This window comes from Xenopus laevis, chromosome 3S, assembly GCF_017654675.1.
Source record: "Xenopus laevis strain J_2021 chromosome 3S, Xenopus_laevis_v10.1, whole genome shotgun sequence".
NCBI lineage: Eukaryota > Metazoa > Chordata > Amphibia > Anura > Pipidae > Xenopus > Xenopus laevis.
In genome coordinates, this window is record NC_054376.1 from 124,215,079 (window position 1) to 124,236,264 (window position 21,186).

Sequence of the window (21,186 nt, forward strand, 5' to 3'; positions counted from 1 at the left end):
TCCTAAGAGGCAAGTTCCGGAGACTTAGAGGCAAAATTCCTCTGGTGCCAGTAACAATGGTGAGACAAACTTCCTTCACTTCCTTCGTTGAGGACAGGAAAAAGAATGGAGGTGAGGGGGGAGGCATAAAATTTATTAGCTCATTTCCTGTCCTTCAGGTGTCGAGAGGGATTAACCCATTAGTGCCCACTGCCATGTGAAGTACAGGAAAATCCTTTCCCAGACCAGATATATCGGCAGCCAGTCTACAGCCAATGATCCCCCATATCTGCTCTAGGCCAGGTGGGTATGTATCCTGGCATAAAAACATACCTCCCAACATTTTGGAAATAGAAAGAGGGACAAAAAGATTTGCAGCATGTACATTTTTGACCACACCCAATTTTGTGGTCACACCCCCTAATTACCATGTTCATTTTACAAAATTTGGCAGGTTATGAAAGTCTGAACACATTTCTGTGGTTTTTATGTGTTATTATAGTTTTGCTAATGAAGGTGAATTGCCCTTTAAGCTACAAGTCACAGTTTTCCTAAGAGACCTGCTTATCTTAAATTGCTACAATTGTTTCTTTGCTTATCTTCAATTGTTACAAAAATATCTTAAGTGCAACCGCCATGTATTCTGGGCTCTCTGACAAAAGCCAATTAAGTATGACACTTTGTATCTTTTCTTGGATGTTCAGTGCAGGAGACATTTCAGTAACAAACCCGGGACTGGGGGTTCAGCTGTCAAAATCGGGACAGTTGGGAGGTATGTAATGAGGACTTTTAGTGAGCTGGGTTTATGTAGCATGGTATTAGCTAAGGTCCCAGGTAGCAGTTTCTCTGAGATAAACATTATAAACAACAAGCCGCTACATTCGCACCCACACCAGGATACGCCACCCAATTGGCTAATAACCCCCGTGGGAGATCTGCGGTAGAACATCCGGGAATTGTTTACCAGACAACAAATACATAATAAAGCCATTCTGAGAGTTCCCGTGGGTAAGGCTGGCACATAACAATATAACAGCTGCCACTTTAGATAGAAAGGCATGTGCTGTATTTGTGCCGGGATATAATAATATGGCACATTCAATTTACTGATACCCAAAACAATGCTTTCTCCCCTCCAGACCTGCAATACTTAAGGCTCAGAGGGCCGGCCCTCAGCACAGTGATGTAACAATAGTTATAAAGTTTCCTCTAGATCTGGTAACCCCTAGCAACCAATGAGATATTTGGGTTTGAGCAGAAGAAACATGTCAGCACCACGCTTCCCAGCAAAGTATCCCAAGCCTGTGCATTATTTATCGAAGAGGTGCAGAAGATTAGCAGTTTTGCCTACTGGTGATGCAACTATAAAATTGGCACCCCTGGTGTTCTTTTTTTTTTTACTTTTCTTAAATCAAAGGTGAACCGCTCCTTTAAAGATAACTGTTAGTATGATGCAGAGAGTGAGACAATTTGCAATTGGTTTTCATTTTTCATTATTAGCAGTTTGGGCGTTATTTAGCTTTTTATTCAGCAGCTCTCCAGTTAGCAATTTCGGCCATCTGGTTGCTAGGGTCCAGATTACCCTAGAAACCTTGCATTGCTTTGAATAAAAGACTGGAATATGAATAGGAGAGGACAAAATTAAAAAAGATGAGTAATAAAAAGTAGCAATAACAATAAATGTGTCGCTTTTAAAGAGCATGTGTTCTAAGCAACTTTTTAATTGGGCTTCATATTTTCTTTTTTTATAGTTTTTGAATTATTTGTCTTCTTCTTCAGACTCAAATTCAAATGAGAGTCACTGACCCCATTTTAAAATGTAAATGCTCTTTAAAGCTAAAAATGTATTGTTATTGCTACTCTTTACTCTTTATCTTTCTATCCAGTCCCTCTCCTATTCATATTCCAGTCTCTTATTCAAATCAATGCATGGTTGCTAGGGTAATTGTGACCCTAGCTACCAGATTGCTTAAAATGCAAACTGAAAACCTTTCTCACATCTTCCCTAAGCAGAAGAACATCAAAGCAGCCTCTTTCCTTGACTACTTGGAGGTCAGACTGGTCAGAAAATGTTGTAAAAAATTTCATTCATATTAAAGGATAAGTAAACCTTTTAAATAAGTGAATGTAAAATTGATGAGGGGGTTATTCTTAGCACTTTTGTAATTTACATTCATTATTTATTTTCTTTCTATTTCAAGATAATAAGGGATACATGTACTGTTAATATGAATGAATTTTGTTACAATAGCGCCACCTGCTGGCCAGTTTTGATTCGTAATAGCCTCATATTTTGCAACAGGGGTTACTTTATTATAATACACAAGTTTCAGCAATTTATGTGACAAAAGTGACATCAAAAAAGCTTAGTTTATAACTGATGACATCACTAAGAGCCATATATAAGGATATAATACTTAAGAGCCATGAATATCCTGGAAATTATATCCTTATAAATGGTGCGTAGTGATGTCATCGGTTATAATTGGAGCTTAGTGATTTCTGTAACATGACTCACATGACTCACATTTCTGTAACATGACTCACTGAAACGTAAGTATTATAATACATTATGAACCCCCTGTTGCAAATATGAGGATATTACAAGTCAGGGGCGGAACTACCGGGGGAGCAGGGGGTGTGAGCGGGCCAGGGCCTGCACCCCCCAGGGCCCCCCGGCAGTCCGCGCGCCGCGCATATCCCGGCCAGTTCTGAGTTTACGGAGGGGGGGGCGGGGGGCCCGGCTGCGCGTCCTGCGCCAGGGCCCGCCCCCCTCTAGTTCCGTTTCTGTTACAAGTTACCTCAGTGTTCCATGACCTGTATAAAAGCACTTGGCCTTCAGCCTCGTGTTTTTATATGGTCATGAAACTCCTCTGTAATTTATGTCCTTATAATACACAAAAGCCATGAATATATTGTAAATTATATCCTTATAAATGGTGAGTTCTGATGTCATTTCTGTCACATGACTCACTGAAACTTGTGTATTATAATAAATAAAGTACCCCCAGTTGCAAAATATGAGGATGTTAGAAGTTACCTTGGCGCTCCATGACCTGTATAAAAACACTCGGCCTTCGGCCTTGTGTTTTTATATAGTCATGAAACTCCTCTGTAACTTATAATATCCTTATATTTTACAAGATGGGGTACTTTATTCACTATATATTTATATTTTTTTTCATTTTCAATTCATTGCCTTTCTCTTCTCTTTTATCTTCTTCACATTTCTTGTTCAAATCAGTGCATGGTTGCTAGGGTAAACAACAACCCTAGCAACCAGATGGCTGCTCAAATACCAATTAGAGAGCTGCTGAACAAAAAGTTAAATAACTGAAAAACCATACAGAATAAAAATTAATGAAAACCAATTGCAAATTCTCTCTGAATGTCACCCATATTACTATGGTTACTATCTCTTCCTTACATCAACAGAATCATGACAGTAGTGAAGCATGTAATGTCTCCATCTATTGGCTGTTAATTGAATAACAGTCTCTGGCTAATCTGTGATGTCACTGACTGTCCCTATCAAAGGAAAACTTTACGCCAAAAATGAATACTTGAGCAACAGATAGTTTATATCATATTAAGTGACATATTAAAGAATCTTACCAAACTGTGATATATATTTAAGTAAATATTGTCCTTTTACATCTCTTGCCTTGAGCCACCATTTTGGTCTGTGTGCTGCCTCAGAGATCACCTGACTAGAAATACTGCAGCTCTAACTGTAACAGGAAGAAGTGTGGAAGCAAAGGACAGAACTCTGTCTTTTAATTGGCTCATAGTTAAATCAGGTTGAAAAAAGACATTCCATCAAGTTCAACCCCTCCAAATGAAATCCAGTCACTTATTACATCATGTCACTTCCACCTAAGGAACATATCCAAAATACGATCATTTGTCACCCAAGATGCTGCCAACATTCTTATTCACTCTCTGGTCATATCACATTTAGACTACTGTAACTCTCTTTTAATTGGCCTCCCCCTCCAGAGACTGTCACCTCTCCAGTCCATAATGAACACTGCCGTGAGGCTCACGAGCCTCTGCGACCACTCCTCCTCTGCCAGTCCCTACGCTGGCTTCCGCTACCTTTCAGAATACAATTCAAATGAATGACCCTGCCATTCCAAGCACTTCATAACTCTGCCCCACCCTACATCTCTGAACTCATCTCTTTATACTCACCCAACCGCTTACTATGCTCCTCTACTGACCTGCTACTCAACTCTTCTCTCATTACCGCCTCACATGCTCGCATTCAAGACTTTGCAAGGGCTGCGCCCCTCCTCTGGAATTCCCTCCCACGGTCTGTCCGACTTTCTCCCAAACTTTCTGCTTTCAAAAGATCTCTTCAAATGCACTTCTTTGGAGAAGCCTATCCTCACTCTGCTTAACTACCAAATGCAATACCACACACAGCACTACATCTCTCACTCACTTTATTCTGATTTTGCCCACTCGCACACCCACACCTTGTGTCTTATTCCCTTCCCTTTCGATCGTAAGATCTTTTGCACAGGGCCTTCCCCACCAGTATTGGTTGTGATGAATTGCATACAAAGAACATAGGGAGTTACATACATGTGATTTAGTTGTATAAACACATTTACTTTACAGCGCTGCAAAGTATGCTGGCGTTATATAAATAAATGTGATGATGACGATGACGACGACGATGATGATGATGATGATGATGATGATGATTCTGTTATGGGAAAACACCTTTTTTTTTTGGTTTGTTTGTTTAATACAGTCATGTAATATTACATGAAATAGTCATTCAGGGTTATTTGTTAGCTCCTGTATCGGTCGATAAGCCTGCAGGAAGCTCATTTTGGTTGCATAAAAAAGAGATGCCCTGCCAAAACATTCCTCCAGGCCAGGGATTCAAACAGAAGCAGCATCTTTGACGGCACTGGGGGCAACATCAAAGGGGTTGGTGAGCAACATTTTGCTCATGAGCCACTGGTTTGAGATCACTGCCCCAGAACAAATGGAGCTGGCAGATCATAGATCTGGTTCTTAAGAGGAACACTCGTCTAGCAGTTTATTTGCAGCAATCTGTATGAGACACATCTGTTGGATAATGACTTCCAGGTAGAACAGCCAGTGACTGTTAGAGCACAGTAATTGCTGCAAGGGTGCGATGACGTCTACACAGCCAAACATCCTTGATTCTGTTTATGCAAATGTTACAATCGACTTTGCTTCATAGCAGTGCACTAGGGTGGCACAGGGACCTATTGGTGCTGCTGATAGTGGATCTCATGACAAAATACAATGCACATTGCTGGCTCCCACTTGCATGAAGGCTGCAGTCACTGGATTACAGCAGCGTTGGGTTTCTGTGCTACTTTTGCCGCAGTGCAAAGCCCAGGGATTTCTTGTGTAGCTTCCAAACCCCTCACTGTCTCGCTGATGTCTTAGCCCATAACCTTTTCTCTGTCCGAGAAAAGTTCTGGAATAAACAGATGAAAAGGAGCCAGTAAATGGAAAGATTTCAGTGACAATCCCGCAGACTGACAAGAGTGAAGCGGAGCTGCCAGGGGCTGTTTTGGGACAGTCCGTGCAAGCAACGTGCAGACAATGGCTGCCAGGGACACGGGCATTTAGCGGGCAGCTGACTATATCATCGCTGGGCTATTTGGGAAAGTAGATATTAGGACTACCTTTGCTTTTTGAGACGCTGGAAGCACAGAAGGAAAGCTCCCGAAAAGCCGAATCCAGAAGGTAACTGGTGGGCGTGCCTATGTTTTGTCCAATTACAGGGCCATAGCTTATTGCAAGTGAGCCAATCAACAGACAGAAAAGGTTGTATATAAGGAGAAGTGGAGTTGAGCGAGAGGTGTGTTTTATCCTTTCCGGAAAAAAAAAGAAAGACAGAAAATCTGCGATGGCTGAAGCCGCCGAATCCGCGCCCGCTCCTCCCCCGGCTGAGCCCGCGGCCAAGAAAAAGAAGCAGCAGCCCAAGAAAGCAGCAGCAGCGGGGGCCGCTAAATCCAAGAAGCCCTCGTCTGGACCCAGTGTGTCCGAGCAGATCGTCACAGCCGTGTCCGCTTCCAAGGAGCGCAGCGGGGTGTCTCTGGCAGCGCTCAAGAAGACTCTGGCTGCGGCAGGCTACGATGTGGACAAGAACAACAGCCGCCTCAAGCTGGCTCTCAAGGCTCTGGTCACGAAGGAGACCCTGCTCCAAGTCAAAGGCAGCGGAGCCTCCGGTTCCTTCAAGCTCAACAAGAAGCAGCTGCAGAGCAAGGACAAGGCCGCCGCCAAAAAGAAGGCGCCGCTAGCAGCCAAAGCCAAGAAGCCAGCGGCAGCAGCCAAGAAGCCAGCCAAGTCCCCGAAGAAGCCCAAGAAGGTCTCGGCAGCCGCCAAGAGCCCAAAGAAGCTCAAGAAACCCGCAAAGGCCGCCAAGAGTCCCGCTAAAAAGCCCAAAGCCGCCAAGCCCAAGAAGGCTGCCAAGAGTCCCGCTAAAAAGACCGCCGTCAAGCCCAAAACTGCTGCTGCTGCCGCCAAAAGCCCCGCAAAGGCCAAAGCAGCCAAACCCAAAGTGGCCAAAGCCAAGAAAGCCGCCCCCAAGAAGAAATGAGCAGCTCGCTCACTAGTGGCCCATTCAACCAAAGGCTCTTTTAAGAGCCACCACATCCCCCTAAAAGAGCAGCTTGTTGTCATACAGCGACTTGCGTCTGCCTACCTAATACTTTCTTACTAACACCAGTATCAATCCGGCTCCATGTACTAGTCGTAGTCGTAGTCGTCGTCTGGTGCCACATGTCGCTCTTAACCAGCTCAGACACTGGACGGAGCTTATTGAGTTCTAGGAGAGTCTCTTCTCCGTTAACAATCTGACGTTAGGCTCTCGTTGTCAGGAAGCGTCTTTGAGGACAAACCTGCAATGAATTACACGCACTGCTGGTGCACTTCTTGCCACTTCTATCCTGTACTGCGAGGAATGTTGCGGAAATGTCCCAGTGTATGGAACAATGTGGCAAAGTGCTACTGAAATCTTGAGAGAAGTAACCAACGGGTGAAAGAGGCAGGATAACAAAAGAGCTCAGCTGAGAGCCTCATTGGGGTGCCGCTGGGAAGGGAAGGGAAGGGGCTGCAAGTGGTAAACGAGAAAGGAGGAGACGGAGCGATTTGCTTTTGCCGCAAAGGTTGATAAATCAATGAAAACCTCAAGAAAGCCTACTATCCCGGCGGAGGCGATTAGGTCGTATAAGATTTCATGGCGGAATGCCGGAGAGAAAGCGATATGTTACCGGCCTGTAACCACCAGTTGAACGCTGTCATTTTTGGCGGGCTCTTCAAAATAAGCAGCCGTGTTGCGTTCCTAGTCTCATGCTGCCAGCCAATGGGAAAGGGGGTGGTGTTTCCGTTCTTGCGGTTCCCTATCAGGTCGTGCCATTCTGTATATGAAGGAGGACGAGAGCGTGGCCCTGCATACTTCAAAGCAATCTTTGAGCGTACAATCATGTCTGGAAGAGGCAAGGGCGGAAAGGGTCTGGGCAAAGGAGGCGCCAAGCGCCACAGGAAGGTGCTGCGGGATAACATCCAGGGCATCACCAAGCCCGCCATCCGCCGCCTGGCACGCAGAGGGGGAGTCAAGCGCATCTCCGGCCTCATCTACGAGGAGACTCGCGGGGTGCTGAAAGTTTTCCTGGAGAACGTTATCCGCGACGCGGTCACCTACACCGAGCACGCCAAGAGGAAGACCGTTACCGCTATGGATGTGGTGTATGCTCTGAAGCGCCAGGGACGCACTCTGTACGGATTCGGAGGTTAAAGGCTCGCTTCGGTTTTTTCTGTTTTTTCCCCCCTCATCAAAATAACGGCCCTTTTAAGGGCCACCCACCTGTTCCACAAAAGCGCTGGATCTCTCCTCCGTCTGCTGCTTGACTCGTTCCTATAGGTTCCAATCACACTTCTACTAATCCTACACCTATTGCCTTACACGGAGCAGCAGCAGCAGCAGCAGACGGTCTCTGCTATTAAGTCTGACTCGATCTGCCCTCAAAAGAAATAATAATAATAATCAAAGTCTTAAGAGACCGGAGCCCTCTAGAAACGTGATTTGTCGCAATACTGAAGCAGCAACTTTGGGCGGGCTGCTTTCTTTTTTAGAAAAAGATGGGTGGCTTTCAAGGGCTTTCCTTCGAACTCTTGAGGCCATTTATTTCACGGCTGACTTGAGACTATAATCAACGTGACGTTTATTTTCTTTTTGTTGTGTACATATTTTATGAATAAGGTTCAGGCCTCTGTCCAATAAGCAGCATAGCATGTTGGCCCAGGCCGAGAAGAAAGGAGCGTGGGGATTCGCGCCCAGTGTCCCGCCCTCGCGCGGTTAGGACTAGAAGTGCACAGCAACAACAACTCCCTGCTCTACCTCGAGTATCTTGATGCATTATGTTTGCGTTGAAATGGCGGTCAGCCGAAAGAAAGGACATTTTCAGGAGCAAAGCAGGCTCTTGTACCCCCATCTTTTGAGTTAGAATGCTGAAGGGCTGATTTTAGGGGCATATTGCATGAAGAAGGCAGGAACCCGAGCTAAATAGTAGAGCCGTTGCCCTAGAAGAAGTGCTTGTAGGTTAAAGGGCCCCCTCCCTGGTGAAGCATATGGAGAGGATTGTAAAAAGTAGCAAGGACGGATAGTGGACGACAGCAGCAGCAGCAGCACGTGCGGCTCTTGTAGAGAGAAAGTGGGTGGCTCTGAAAAGAGCCTTTGGGTTTGTGGGGCAGGGAATGGAGAGAGAGAGAGATTACTTGGCGCTGGTGTACTTGGTGACGGCCTTGGTGCCCTCGGAGACGGCGTGCTTGGCCAGCTCCCCAGGCAAGAGCAGGCGGACGGCGGTCTGGATCTCCCGGGAGGTGATGGTGGAGCGCTTGTTGTAGTGAGCCAGGCGGGAGGCTTCCCCTGCGATGCGCTCGAAGACATCGTTAACAAAGGAGTTCATGATGCTCATGGCCTTGGAAGAGATGCCGGTATCGGGGTGCACCTGCTTCAGCACTTTGTACACGTAGATGGCGTAGCTCTCCTTCCTGCTCTTCCTACGCTTCTTGCCATCCTTCTTCTGGGTTTTAGTGACGGCTTTCTTGGAGCCCTTCTTTGGGGCTGGAGCGGATTTGGCGGGTTCAGGCATGCTCAGCAACTAGACAGGATGAGTCTATAATCAAACGATGAAGAGCTGCTCCGGCTGCAGCTGCTTTTATACCCCGCCCATGTAAAGCAGGCTGCGCCGTGACACTGATTCCCATTGGCTGGCTCTGTGGCATGACGTCTAAGCGCAGCTTTTCTCCAGACGATTGGTGGTAAGTAAAGCTTGTGTTTCGTTGGCTGCGAGGAAGCCTAACCAATCGGCAGAGAGAAGGACTCTCGCTGCTGACTATAAAAAGCAAAGTGCGCGCTACAATGTATCGTTGAGTCATTTTGTCAAACGAAGTCATTTGAAGCATGTCAGGAAGAGGCAAACAAGGCGGAAAGACCCGGGCCAAGGCCAAGACTCGTTCATCTCGGGCCGGCCTTCAGTTCCCAGTCGGCCGTGTTCACCGGCTGTTGAGAAAAGGCAATTATGCCGAGCGGGTGGGAGCCGGAGCTCCAGTCTACCTGGCCGCGGTGCTCGAGTATCTGACCGCCGAGATCCTGGAGTTGGCCGGCAACGCTGCCCGGGATAACAAGAAGACTCGTATCATCCCCAGGCACCTGCAGCTCGCCGTGCGCAACGACGAGGAGCTCAACAAACTGCTCGGAGGGGTCACCATCGCCCAGGGCGGTGTCCTGCCCAACATCCAGTCTGTGCTGCTCCCCAAGAAAACCGAGAGCGCCAAATCTGCCAAGAGCAAGTGAGCTCTCCCCTCCACAAAATACTACTGCCCTCACCACTAACCCAAAGGCTCTTTTCAGAGCCACCCACTTCATCTAAACAGCGCTGTATAGCCCCGTGTGTGTGTTTTTGACTAAATAGTGAGATTACATTGTGAAACATAAGAGGGTTTCCCTTGTACACTTCTTTTTCCTCACTTGATTGCCAGGGAAATGATGTGGTGGCAAAAGGGCAGCAATTTTGCGGAGCATTACTGCCCCCCCCCCAATAGGAGATTTTTGTGATGAGAGAAGAGTGGGTCTAGGGACTCAGAGAAACTCCAATCTTCTCAGTGTGTGTATGCGCAGGGAAAAAAAAAAAGAAATCAAATAGAACGGTCTGAAAGTGTGTGATTAGTAGTACTCTCGGGCTACGAAGTGAAGCCCGATCATCATTGTCGTACAAGTCCATTCAACTAGGACGTTTTGCCTGAGCTGCGCGAAGTGGCTTGTGCCCGATGGAAGCAGCACAAAAGCCAGGCTGTCGGGTGACCCGGCGCAGCTAGAGCTTGGCTTCTTTTCGAGGATTAGGTATATAAAGTGATAGGAACCCCCCCTCCAAGATTAAGGGAACAAGGATTTCACTGGCTGCCGCCTGGTAATTGTGTGTTGATATTTGTACATGGGGAAGATGTGTGATGCCCTATTAACAGTGGAGTCATTTGGGGGGTGGGAAATGAAAAAGCAGCACAGCTGATTGTCAGACAGTGTTGGTGGCTCTGAAAAGAGCCTTTTGTGTGAGGGAGTGAGCGAGCGAGCGATGGAGACGGGGAGGAGTGATCTAAGCCCTCTCTCCTCGGATCCTGCGGGCCAGCTGGATGTCCTTGGGCATGATGGTGACTCTCTTGGCGTGGATGGCGCACAGGTTGGTGTCCTCGAAGAGCCCCACCAGATAAGCCTCGCTGGCCTCCTGCAGAGCCATGACGGCTGAGCTCTGGAAGCGGAGATCGGTCTTGAAGTCCTGGGCGATCTCCCGGACCAGCCGCTGGAAAGGCAGTTTGCGGATGAGCAGCTCGGTGGATTTCTGGTAACGGCGGATTTCCCGGAGAGCCACGGTGCCTGGGCGATAGCGATGGGGTTTCTTGACTCCGCCAGTGGCCGGGGCGCTCTTGCGGGCTGCCTTGGTGGCCAACTGCTTGCGGGGAGCCTTCCCGCCGGTGGATTTGCGGGCGGTCTGCTTGGTTCTTAGCAGTTTCAAAATGCCCGCCAAAAGTTCCACATTTTAACTCGGGGACATTCTTTCTCTTACAAAACCTTTCCCACCTCTTATTCGACTTCGTTCTGCCTCCCCTCCTTTTTTTCTTGGCATACTCATTTCCGGAATAGTTCAGCCACAGAAGAGCTACCGGGTTTCGCCCATGGATTTTTTTCCGGCATAGAAACGGACACCGTATGGAGGTCTGGGGATGGGATTGATTCCACACGGTGGCAGCACTGAGCTCGCCAGTTAATCCATGAGTTCCAGTCCTACCCACAGCAAGAGTAAAATACTTGTGCTTGAACATGTGGGGCAGGGGAACAGACAGTGCTCGGTCATATATGCTTCAGCTTTGAAACAACATTATACATTAGGTATTATACTTGGGATTTCCTCTGTGCCATCCTGCTATGCATTCTGGGGGGGGTTATTATACATGGAACTGCCTCTGTTCCATCCTACTATCAATTCTGAGGGGCAAAGCACTGCGTATCTTGACAGCGCTATATAAATAAATGCTGCTGCTGCTGATCTTATGTGTAATTGCCTTTCTGCAATTACACATAACTCTAGTTACGGCTCTTGGTGCCTCATCTTCCAAGTAAAATGACTGATAAGTGAATTTCAGAACACATTTCAACTGAAAGAATAATAGGATCAATGGGGGGGGGGTTGCCGGATGCCGGTTGCCGGTTGCTCTGGTATGTAGGGGATGCTGATACGGAGAAACAATTGTGCATTCTGTTTGAGCCCTGCACACATGGAGACATAAGAGTTTTCAGTTGACATTGAGTCACTTTGGATGCAAAGAATCCTTAGTGGGCAAATGCATGAACAGGGCTCTTTATTTTGCCATGTTTTTGCTGGAGGCCTAGTCATGCATTTGGCACTACATTCTGCCATAATAGCTTTTGAAGGGGAAACAAAATGTATCATACTTACCTTGAGTTTCCTTTCCTGGACATACTCCATGTTGGCACTCAAAGGGATGAAAAAGACAATGAAAAGTTGCTGAACTTTGCAACAGTAAATTGCTGCAATATTATCCAGGAGACAGTTAGCACCTAGTTTTCCTCCCAACTGTCATAAAGCTTGCTATGTCCAGGCGGGTGCTGATCTTGTCAACCTCCAGGGCAAAGGGAGAATTGCATCATACTTACCTTGCTTTTCCTTTCCTGGATATACTCCATATGGGAACTCACCGGGATATCCCCGCCCCCAAGCCCCATCAGAAGGACCCTCACCAAAGTTTTGAAAGCCACCTCCCAATTCCGCGTTGTCTTTGTTACGAGCTATAAGACAAAAACAAAGCATCTGGAGGCCATGGAGCCAATTTTTACCTCAGGAAAAGAAGAAGCAACCATCCATGCATTTTTTCTTGGCTTTGGGAAATTCAAGGTCTTCCCAGCAGTCCTCTAGGTCATAGGGGGAAGGCTACAGGCCCTTTTCGTGGAGAAAGGGTCAAGCTGCCTTCCCAAGATGGGAAAACGGTGAAGTCATCCCAGCCTAGCAAGAAATCATCCTGACTATTAGGCATGGGCGAATAAATTCGCCATGGTTAAATTCGCGGCAAATTTCTGCGTTTCGCCGCGGGCAAATTTCTCGCGAAATTGCGGCAAAAATTCGCCTCGCGACTCGTTTCGCCGCGCGTCGAAATTTTCGTCGCGCGACGTGCCGCGACGCCGCTAATGCGCGTCAAAACAAAAAGACGCGCGACAAACTAAACATCACCCACAGCAGCCAATAAGATGTGAGCCATCCCTGAGCCATCCCACTGGCTATATAAGGAGCTGCAGAGGCGGCCATTACTCGTGGCGTTTCTGGTAGAGGTAGAGAGAGCAGGATAGTGAGAGATTTGTTTGTGATTTAGCTAGTGGAGTTTGTTGTAGAGAGCTTTTTTTTTCTGAGTCAGTGCAAGTGGAGGTTGTGGATTTCAGTTTACTGTTTTCCCTCTTCTGCTTGCCTGCTCACCACCCAATAGCCCTTTTTAGGTCTAACTGTCTTTGTCTTTGTCTGTGCTGGTGTGTGTACTCCTTGTGGGTGCACACTTCTGCTGAGGGACTTAGTTGAGGGTTTTATTTTTTTTCTCCTTTCCTTCCCCGAAATATCCAAACCCCCCCTTATATATATTTTTTTTTTTTAAGTTTAGTTGCCCAATATGACGGGCCGTGGGAGAGGGGGATGGGTGGTGGTGGTGGAAGAAGGGTGGGTTAGGGATGGGTGGTGGTGGTGGTGGTGGGAAGAAGGGTGGGTTAGGGAGGGGTGGCCGAGGAAGAGGCCGTGGTGCTGGCCGTGGGCATCCAACCCCACAACAGCCCAGCCCATGTGCCATGCCCAGTCTGGGCACTGTAAATCAGTCGCAGCACAAGCTGCCATCAAAGCAGCTGCCATCACAGCAGCAGCTGCAACAACAACAGCAGCAGCAGCTGCAACAACAGCAGCAGCAGCCGCAACAACAGCAAGCAGCAGCAGCAAATGCCACAGCAGCAGTGGCTGTGGGTCGCCAGCAGCGGGCAACTGGTCCACGTAGGACTGTGCCCGATTTTTTTGCCACTGCTTCGCGGACCCATACGCTCGCAGGCAGAGAGCAGTGGTAGACTGGCTGACCCAGGCTACCTCATCTGCAGCGGGCACCAGTGAGCTGCAGGAGGTGGCATCACCTGCTAGCTCAGTGTGGGATGACACCCCATCCCTCTTATTTTGATCCTGAGGTGGACTTGGGCCCAGACACCCTGGATCTTTTTGATGATCAGGCAGGAATGGGGGGGGCATTCATTGTCTGATGAAGAGGAGGAGGTGGTCATGTCACAGCCCACATCAGTAGGGGATATTGGCCAGGTCCCCTTATGGCAGAGGCAGCAAGTTGCTGGTGTGGGGTCAGACACCAGCATGCTGGATGTGGGTATTGATGCCATGTATGAGGCAGGGTCTGGTCTGGGGGAGGACGATGACAGGGACAGACCCTGGGAGCCGGCTCCAGAGGATAACAGTAGCAGTTCAGGGGGGAATTGTTTGTTGTTGATGAGGATGAAGAGCCGGCTCCACGACCACTGCTAGGGGGGCAGGCAACAGGGCAGCACTGCGCCTAGGTCCAAAGCCTATGTGCGTACGGTTGGGGACCATCCTCAACCCTCCACAGCAGGCAAGGCAGTGGCCCGCACTTCAGCAGTGTGGGCTTTTTTCACGTGCCAGGCAGAGGACCAGGCAGTAGCAGTGTGCCAGCTCTGCCGGCAGACGGTTCGAAGGGGGCAGGCAGGGTCACATATGGGAACATCAGCTTTAAGTTCCCATATGAAACGTCATCACAGGATGACATGGGAGCAGCACCAAAGTGGCAGGGCACCGGGTGGCAGTGGTGCTTCCTGTCCACCTCCTCCCATTCCTCAGGGAAGAGGTGCTAGCTCCCCAGACCCTGCAGCAAGTGAAGAGGATTCTGGGGCTCACAGTCGGAGGCAGCCACTGTGTAGCTCAGCCTCTTCTGCAGCCTCCTCCTCCTCAATGCGGCCCCTGTCCCGCCAGGTTTCCCTCCCCAGTTCCTCAGCCGCAAGACGCCTCTCTCCCCCAGCCACCCCCAAGTGCAGAGGCTTAATGGCTGCCTGGCAAAGCTTCTGGCAGTGCAGCTGCTGCCCTATCAGCTAGTCGAAGCAGCCCCCTTCCGACAGCTGATGGCTTGCGCTGCCCCTAACTGGCGGATCCCCAGCCGCCATTATTTTGCCAGGAAGGCCGTCCCTGCCATCCACCAGCATGTGGTTGAGAATGTGTCCCTGTCGCTGGATCATGCTGTTGGCGGCAGGGTGCACTGCACCACTGACACGTGGACCAGCAGGCATGGGCAGGGAGGTACATAACCTACACTGCGCACTGGGTCACCCTCATGAGTGCTGGGGAGGGTGCAAGCCGGGGCGCTCCCCTCAGGCTACAGGTGCCCCCGTGGGGTACAGGGCAAACCCCACATGTCCACTTCCTCCTCCTCCTCCTCCACTATGGATGAGCCACCCCTGAAGCGTCCCCGCAGTTACGCTTCAGTGCAGCACAGGCGATGTCAGGCTGTGCTGCAACTCCTCTCCCTGGGCGAGAGGAGTCATACTGCACCTGAGCTCATGGCTGCCTTCCAGACTCAGGTGCAGCGGTGGTTCACTCCCCGCCAGCTCCAAGCAGGTAATATTGTTTGCGACAACGGTCGCAACCTGCTGGCCGCCATCCGCCTAGGGCACCTGACCCACATGCCTTGCTTTGCACATGTCCTCAACCTTGTGGTGCAGCGCTTCCTCAAGAGCTACCAAGGGTTGGGTGACATGCTGGAGAAGGTACGTAGGGTATGTGCCCATTTTCGCAGGTCCCCCACCGCCAGCGCGTCTTTGGCACGGATGCAGCGGCAGCATAGTCTGCCACCCCACCGGCTCATCTGTGACCTGCCGACGCGCTGGAATTCCACCCTGCACATGGTGGAGCGCCTCGTAGAGCAGCGCTGGGCGGTCAGCAATTACCTGCTGGAGCACAGTGCCAGGGGTACTCAGGGGGCGGATTTGGGTTCTTTAGTGCAGAGCAGTGGCAGCAAATGAGGCAGCTCTGCCAAGTACTTGCCCCCTTTGAGCAGGCGACACGCTTTGTTAGCAGGGACAATGCGTGTCTTAGCGATGTCATACCCCTGGTGTTCCTCCTCAAGCGCACGTTGGATGGGCTGCTAGAGGAGGGTGACGTGCCTGAGGAGGAGGAGGAGGAGAGTAGGCCCCGTAGGCAGGCAGAGGGGGCTGAGGAGGAGATGGTGCCTGATGAGGAGGATGAGGGAGAGGAGGACTGGGTGCCTGCGCAGCATGGGGAGCAGGGCACATGCCACCCAACCACCCCAGCTATTGTCCGCGGCTGGGAGGGTACAGAGCAGGGGCAGGTCGAGCCAGATGACCTGCTGCATCTGGAGGGCAGTCAAGAAGAGGTTGGTCGGGGGCACCTCTTTTACATGGCTGCCCATATGCAGACTTGCCTCCGAAGCGATCCCCGGGTCTGTTCTATCAAAGACCGGGAGGATTATTGGGTGGCTACTTTGCTTGACCCACGGTACAAGGGAAAGGTGGGGGAGTTCCTTGTACCCAGCCAGAGAGAGAGGAGGATGGGTCAATTGAGGAAGGCTCTGTGCTCAAAATTAGTGGAGGCCTTCCCCCAGTCTGACACTTCTCAGGCCTCCACTACTCCACACACCCAGCAGAGACGGGGGCCTAGCAGCAGCAGCAGCAGCAGCAAGGGCGGAGATCTCATGGGTGTGTGGAAGAGCTTTTTCGAGCCTCAACGGCCAGCAGCAGGCCCAGTCAGCACCCAAAGCCACCACCAGCAGCGGGTGGAGCATATGGTGGCTGACTACATGGGGTCAGTCAGTAGGGATGTAGCGAACCGCCGATAATGTGTTCGCGAACGCCGTTCGCGAACACCGGCAAAAAATGCGAACAGTTCGCGAACAGTTCGCGAACTTCGAACATCCGAAAATCGTTCGATTCGAATGATCGAAGGATTTTAATCGTTCGATTTTAGCGACCGAATGGTCGAATGGTCGAACGATTTTGACGCGAACGCCTATTGGCGAACGTCGCGCGACGTTCGCGAACTTGCGGCGGACGCGAACAGCCGATGTTCGCGCGAACAAGTTCGCCGCAGAACAGTCCGCGACATCCCTATCAGTCAGCGTGCAGGATGCCATTCGCCCTGACGATGACCCCATGCATTATTGGGTCTCGAGGCTCGACCAGTGGCCAGAACTGGCACAGTACGCTCTGGAGATGCTGGCTTGCCCCCCTGCCAGTGTCCTGTCAGAGCGTGTCTTCAGTGCCGCAGGTGGGGTGGTCACTGAGAAGCGGACACGGCTATCCACTGGCAGCGTGGATAAGCTGACATTCATTAAAATGAATGAGGCATGGATAAGCGGGGATATCCAAGTGCCCATTGCAGACAGCAGAGACTAGCCTCCTCTCCTCCTTCTCCTCCACAGATTTATCCTCCTCTCTCCATTGCTGCCCATACTCTCCTCCTCAGTAGTATTGCCCATTCCCCATCTGTCTGCACCTGCTGCCCTTGCTGCTGCTGCTGCTGCTGCTGCTGTAGCCTGCTACTAGCCCTAGTAGTACTGCTGCTGTGCTGCATTGTCGGCAATTTTTTATGGTGGGGGCCTATCAAAGCTCCTACTGCTATCGTAGATACTACTGCTGCATTGTCGGCACATTTTTTTAGTAGTTGAGGCCTAACATGGCCTCTAAATATGTTTCTTCGAATACTGCCACATTGTTGGCTAATTTCTTCTGGTTGAGGCCTAACATGGCTTCTAAATATGTTGCTTATAATTTTGCCGCTAAGTTGGCTAATTTCTTCTGGTTGAGGCCTAACATGGCTTCTAAAAATGTTTTCTCAAATACTGCCACAATGTTGGCTAATTTCTTCTGGTTGAGGCCTAACATGGCTTCTAAATATGTTGCTTATAATTTTGCCGCTAAGTTGGCTAATTTCTTCTGGTTGAGGCCTAACATGGCTTCTAAAAATGTTTCTTCGAATACTGCCACATTGTTGGCTAATTTCTTCTAGTTGAGGCCTAACATGGCTTCTAAATATTTTTCTTACAATTTTGCGGCTAATGTCTTCTGTTTGGGGCCTGCCTCATTTAATTCTTCTGGCTCTAATATTGAGTTGATTAAAAGTTACAAGTTACAAATGACTGTTGCTGCCACTGCTGTTGCTATTAATGCCTCGTTATTTGGCAAAAGTCTTCTCTGTTTGGGGCCTGCCTCATTTAATTCTTCTGGCTCTAATATAGAGTTGATTAAAAGTCGCAACATGACTGTTGCTGACGCTGCTGTTGCTGCTAATGCCTCGTTATTTGGCAAAAGTCTTCTCTGTTTGAGGCCTGCCTCATTTAATTCTTTTGGCTCTAATATAGAGTTGATTGAAATTTACAACATGACTGTTGTTGCCGCTGCTGTTGCTACTAATGCCTCATTATTTGGCAAACGTCTTCTGTTTGGGGCCTGCCTCATTTAATTCTTCTGGCTCTAATATAGAGTTGATTAAAAGTTACAGCATGACTGTTGTTGCTGCTGCTGTTGCTACTAATGCCTCATTATTTGGCAAACGTCTTCTGTTTGGGGCCTGCCTCATTTAATTCTTCTGGCTCTAATATAGAGTTGATTGAAATTTACAACATGACTGTTGTTGCCGCTGCTGTTGCTACTAATGCCTCATTATTTGGCAAACGTCTTCTGTTTGGGGCCTGCCTCATTTAATTCTTCTGGCTCTAATATAGAGTTGATTGAAAGTTACAACATGACTGTTGTTGCCGCTGCTGTTGCTACTAATGCCTCATTATTTGGCAAACGTCTTCTTCTGGCTCTAATATAGAGTTGATTGAAAGTTACAACATGACTGTTGTTGCCGCTACTGTTGCTACTACTGCCTCATTATTTGGCAAACGTCTTCTGTTTGGGGCCTGCCTCATTTAATTCTTCTGGCTCTAATATAGAGTTGATTGAAATTTACAACATGACTGTTGTTGCCGCTGCTGTTGCTACTAATGCCTCATTATTTGGCAAACGTCTTCTGTTTGGGGCCTGCCTCATTTAATTCTTCTGGCTCTAATATAGAGTTGATTGAAAGTTACAACATGACTGTTGTTGCCGCTGCTGTTGCTACTAATGCCTCATTATTTGGCAAACGTCTTCTGTTTGGGGCCTGCCTCATTTAATTCTTCTGGCTCTAATATAGAGTTGATTGAAATTTACAACATGACTGTTGTTGCCGCTGCTGTTGCTACTAATGCCTCATTATTTGGCAAACGTCTTCTGTTTGGGGCCTGCCTCATTTAATTCTTCTGGCTCTAATATAGAGTTGATTAAAAGTTACAACATGACTGCCGCTGCTGATGCTACTAATGCCTCATTATTTGGCAAAACTCTGGTGGGTGTCTATCAAGGCTCCTACTGCTGTTGCTGACACTACTGCTGCATTGTCGGCAATTTTTTTTTGTAGTTGAGGCCTATCATGGCTTCTAAAAATGTTTCTTCGAATACTGCCACATTGTTGGCTAATTTCTTCTGGGGGTTGAGGCCTAACATGGTTTCTAAATAGGTTGCTTGTAATTTTGCCGCTAAGTTGGCTAATTTCTTCTGGGGGTTGAGGCCTATCATGGCTTCTAAAAATGTTTCTGCGAATACTGCCACATTGTTGGCTAATTTCTTCTGGGGGTTGAGGCCTGCCTCATTTAATTCTTCTGGCTCTAATACAATTGATTACAACAATGCTTGCTGCTTGGTTGTCAAATGTATTCACACTATTATTACCCCTGAAACGACTGCGGCCAAAAGTCCTTTGCCTCAGTCATTATTCTTTCTTTTGAAATGATAGGAGTGCTCTAAAAAATGTATACAGGGAGGGCATGTGTGTGTAGCAGTAACTGAGTGGAACATAGGTGCGAATTGCTCTTCCCATTGATTCCAAAGCAAAACATGGCATATATACATTCATCACTGTGTACAAAAGTAAGGGAAATGTTTTTAATGGTAGTCCCAAAGCCATGTCTGGTCTGGGAGTCAAAATAGGCCCTTGCATTCAAATTACACAGAGGCCCAAACAGGCCTCAAACATCAGCCCAGTAAATTTGACTGGAAACCAACCAACCTGGCAACCCTGGGTGACACAAACATAGCCATAAACTCTACTTAAATTCATGCTGTAAGTAATAATTTAGATTGAATTTGTCCTCTATGAATGCTTTTGTCCTTGAGTTAAATAAACGAGACAACACAGTTTGCTTAATGGAAAGAGGAATTTCATTCCTAGATGATGTCCATCTTACATCCCACTTTCAGCTGCATCTGTTATTTTGCAACTTTCAACTTCACAAGCAGTCTTGTCCCAGTTTGCTGTCCATAACCTTCAAAGAGAACAAACGCCATCCTTTGTTTCGAAACACTTTACACAACGTATTCATAGATCCAGTGCAAAGCCCTTAAAGGGGTGGTTCACCTTTAAGGTAACTTTTAGTATGCAATAGTATGGCAAATTCTAAGCAACTTTTAATTTGGTTTTACTTATTTGCCTTTTTCTTCTAAGTTCAGACTCTTTGCAGCTTTTAAATGTGGGTCAATGAGTTGACCCCAACTAAAAAGCAAATAATATGTCAGGCTACAAATGTATTGTTAGTCATTGCTACTTTTTTACATTTAGGCCTCTCCTATTCATATTCCATTCTCTTATTAAAATCAATGTATGATTGCTGGGGGAATAATGTTACTTCTAATAGTGCCTAATTGCCAAATATAGTGTGACTTAATATCATAATTTATTTTAAAAAATCAATGTATTTGAGTGTAGTCAATTTATCAATTTCGTCGCCGTCGCGACGAGTTTCGTCACCGGGCGACGAGTTTCGTCGCCGCGCGACGAGGTTCGGCGCGCGCCATATCAAAACTGTGTTTGCGCATGCGCGCGCGCGTCATGTGACGCGCGTCGTGCGCGCGCACGCGTCATGTGACGCGCTTCAAAAATGGGCGTCACCACTATAAATAGCCCCGCCCGTGCTTACATTGGTAGGAGTGCAGTTTGAAAATGGCAGGACCTGGCATGATGAACAGGGACCAGCTAAGGTACTTCGTCAGGTACCTGCACCAGGAGGGATACGACAATATCCCTCCTGGAGTGAGAGGAATCCAGGCGCTCCGAAGGAGCATAATGGAACGGCTGAGGCGCAGGCTGCGGAGGGAGTACCGCCTGCGCTTAAGTTTGCGGGAGCTCCAGAGGATCTGGAGCGATCTCAAAAGACGCCACAGCGTATTTGTAGATGAGCTGCGCGTGGAGGTGGAAGGTAGAGTTATTTAAAAAGAAAACATCTTATAATGATTTGCTATTTTACAGCAAAAATGTATTTAAGTGAATACTGTAATTAGGATTGGAACAGTTGACTTTGACTGACTGACATAATTGCAGACAAGTTAAATAACAAGTAAATGAGCTGTCAAATGGAGATTATTTAAACAGATTATAATAGATTTATTTAAATGCAATACATGAGTTTCCCTTCTTAACTACAATAAAGCCACTTGATTCCCATTTATTTTGGTATTTTGGAGCAAATGTGTATTTGTTTAGGCCTGTGACAAGGCTAATAAGA

At 48.0% G+C, this 21,186-nt stretch overlaps 4 protein-coding genes across 4 annotated transcripts; 3 read left to right on the top strand and 1 right to left on the bottom strand.

The window, feature by feature from the left end:
• The first annotated feature begins 4,750 nt into the window (after positions 1-4,750).
• Positions 4,751-6,627, top strand: LOC121402269 (histone H1A-like). The gene has a single exon (XM_041588885.1). The coding sequence runs from the start codon at positions 5,882-5,884 to the stop codon at positions 6,572-6,574; it is 693 nt and encodes a 230-aa protein (XP_041444819.1). The 5' UTR covers positions 4,751-5,881; the 3' UTR covers positions 6,575-6,627.
• A 147-nt stretch (positions 6,628-6,774) lies between these two features.
• On the top strand, positions 6,775-7,836 carry LOC121402270 (histone H4-like). The gene has a single exon (XM_041588886.1). The coding sequence runs from the start codon at positions 7,214-7,216 to the stop codon at positions 7,769-7,771; it is 558 nt and encodes a 185-aa protein (XP_041444820.1). The 5' UTR covers positions 6,775-7,213; the 3' UTR covers positions 7,772-7,836.
• An 854-nt stretch (positions 7,837-8,690) lies between these two features.
• Positions 8,691-9,130, bottom strand: LOC121402274 (histone H2B 1.1). The gene has a single exon (XM_041588890.1). The coding sequence runs from the start codon at positions 9,126-9,128 to the stop codon at positions 8,748-8,750; it is 381 nt and encodes a 126-aa protein (XP_041444824.1). The 5' UTR covers positions 9,129-9,130; the 3' UTR covers positions 8,691-8,747.
• A 309-nt stretch (positions 9,131-9,439) lies between these two features.
• On the top strand, positions 9,440-9,896 carry LOC121402272 (histone H2A type 1). Its single transcript, XM_041588888.1, has one exon. The coding sequence runs from the start codon at positions 9,440-9,442 to the stop codon at positions 9,830-9,832; it is 393 nt and encodes a 130-aa protein (XP_041444822.1). The 3' UTR covers positions 9,833-9,896.
• Positions 9,897-21,186: the final 11,290 nt, after the last annotated feature.

Coding starts and splice junctions, on each gene's coding strand:
- LOC121402269 (XM_041588885.1), top strand. CDS start 5,882: ATGGCTGAAGCCGCCGAATCCGCGCCCGCTCCTCCCCCGGCTGAGCCC.
- LOC121402270 (XM_041588886.1), top strand. CDS start 7,214: ATGGCGGAATGCCGGAGAGAAAGCGATATGTTACCGGCCTGTAACCAC.
- LOC121402274 (XM_041588890.1), bottom strand. CDS start 9,128: ATGCCTGAACCCGCCAAATCCGCTCCAGCCCCAAAGAAGGGCTCCAAG.
- LOC121402272 (XM_041588888.1), top strand. CDS start 9,440: ATGTCAGGAAGAGGCAAACAAGGCGGAAAGACCCGGGCCAAGGCCAAG.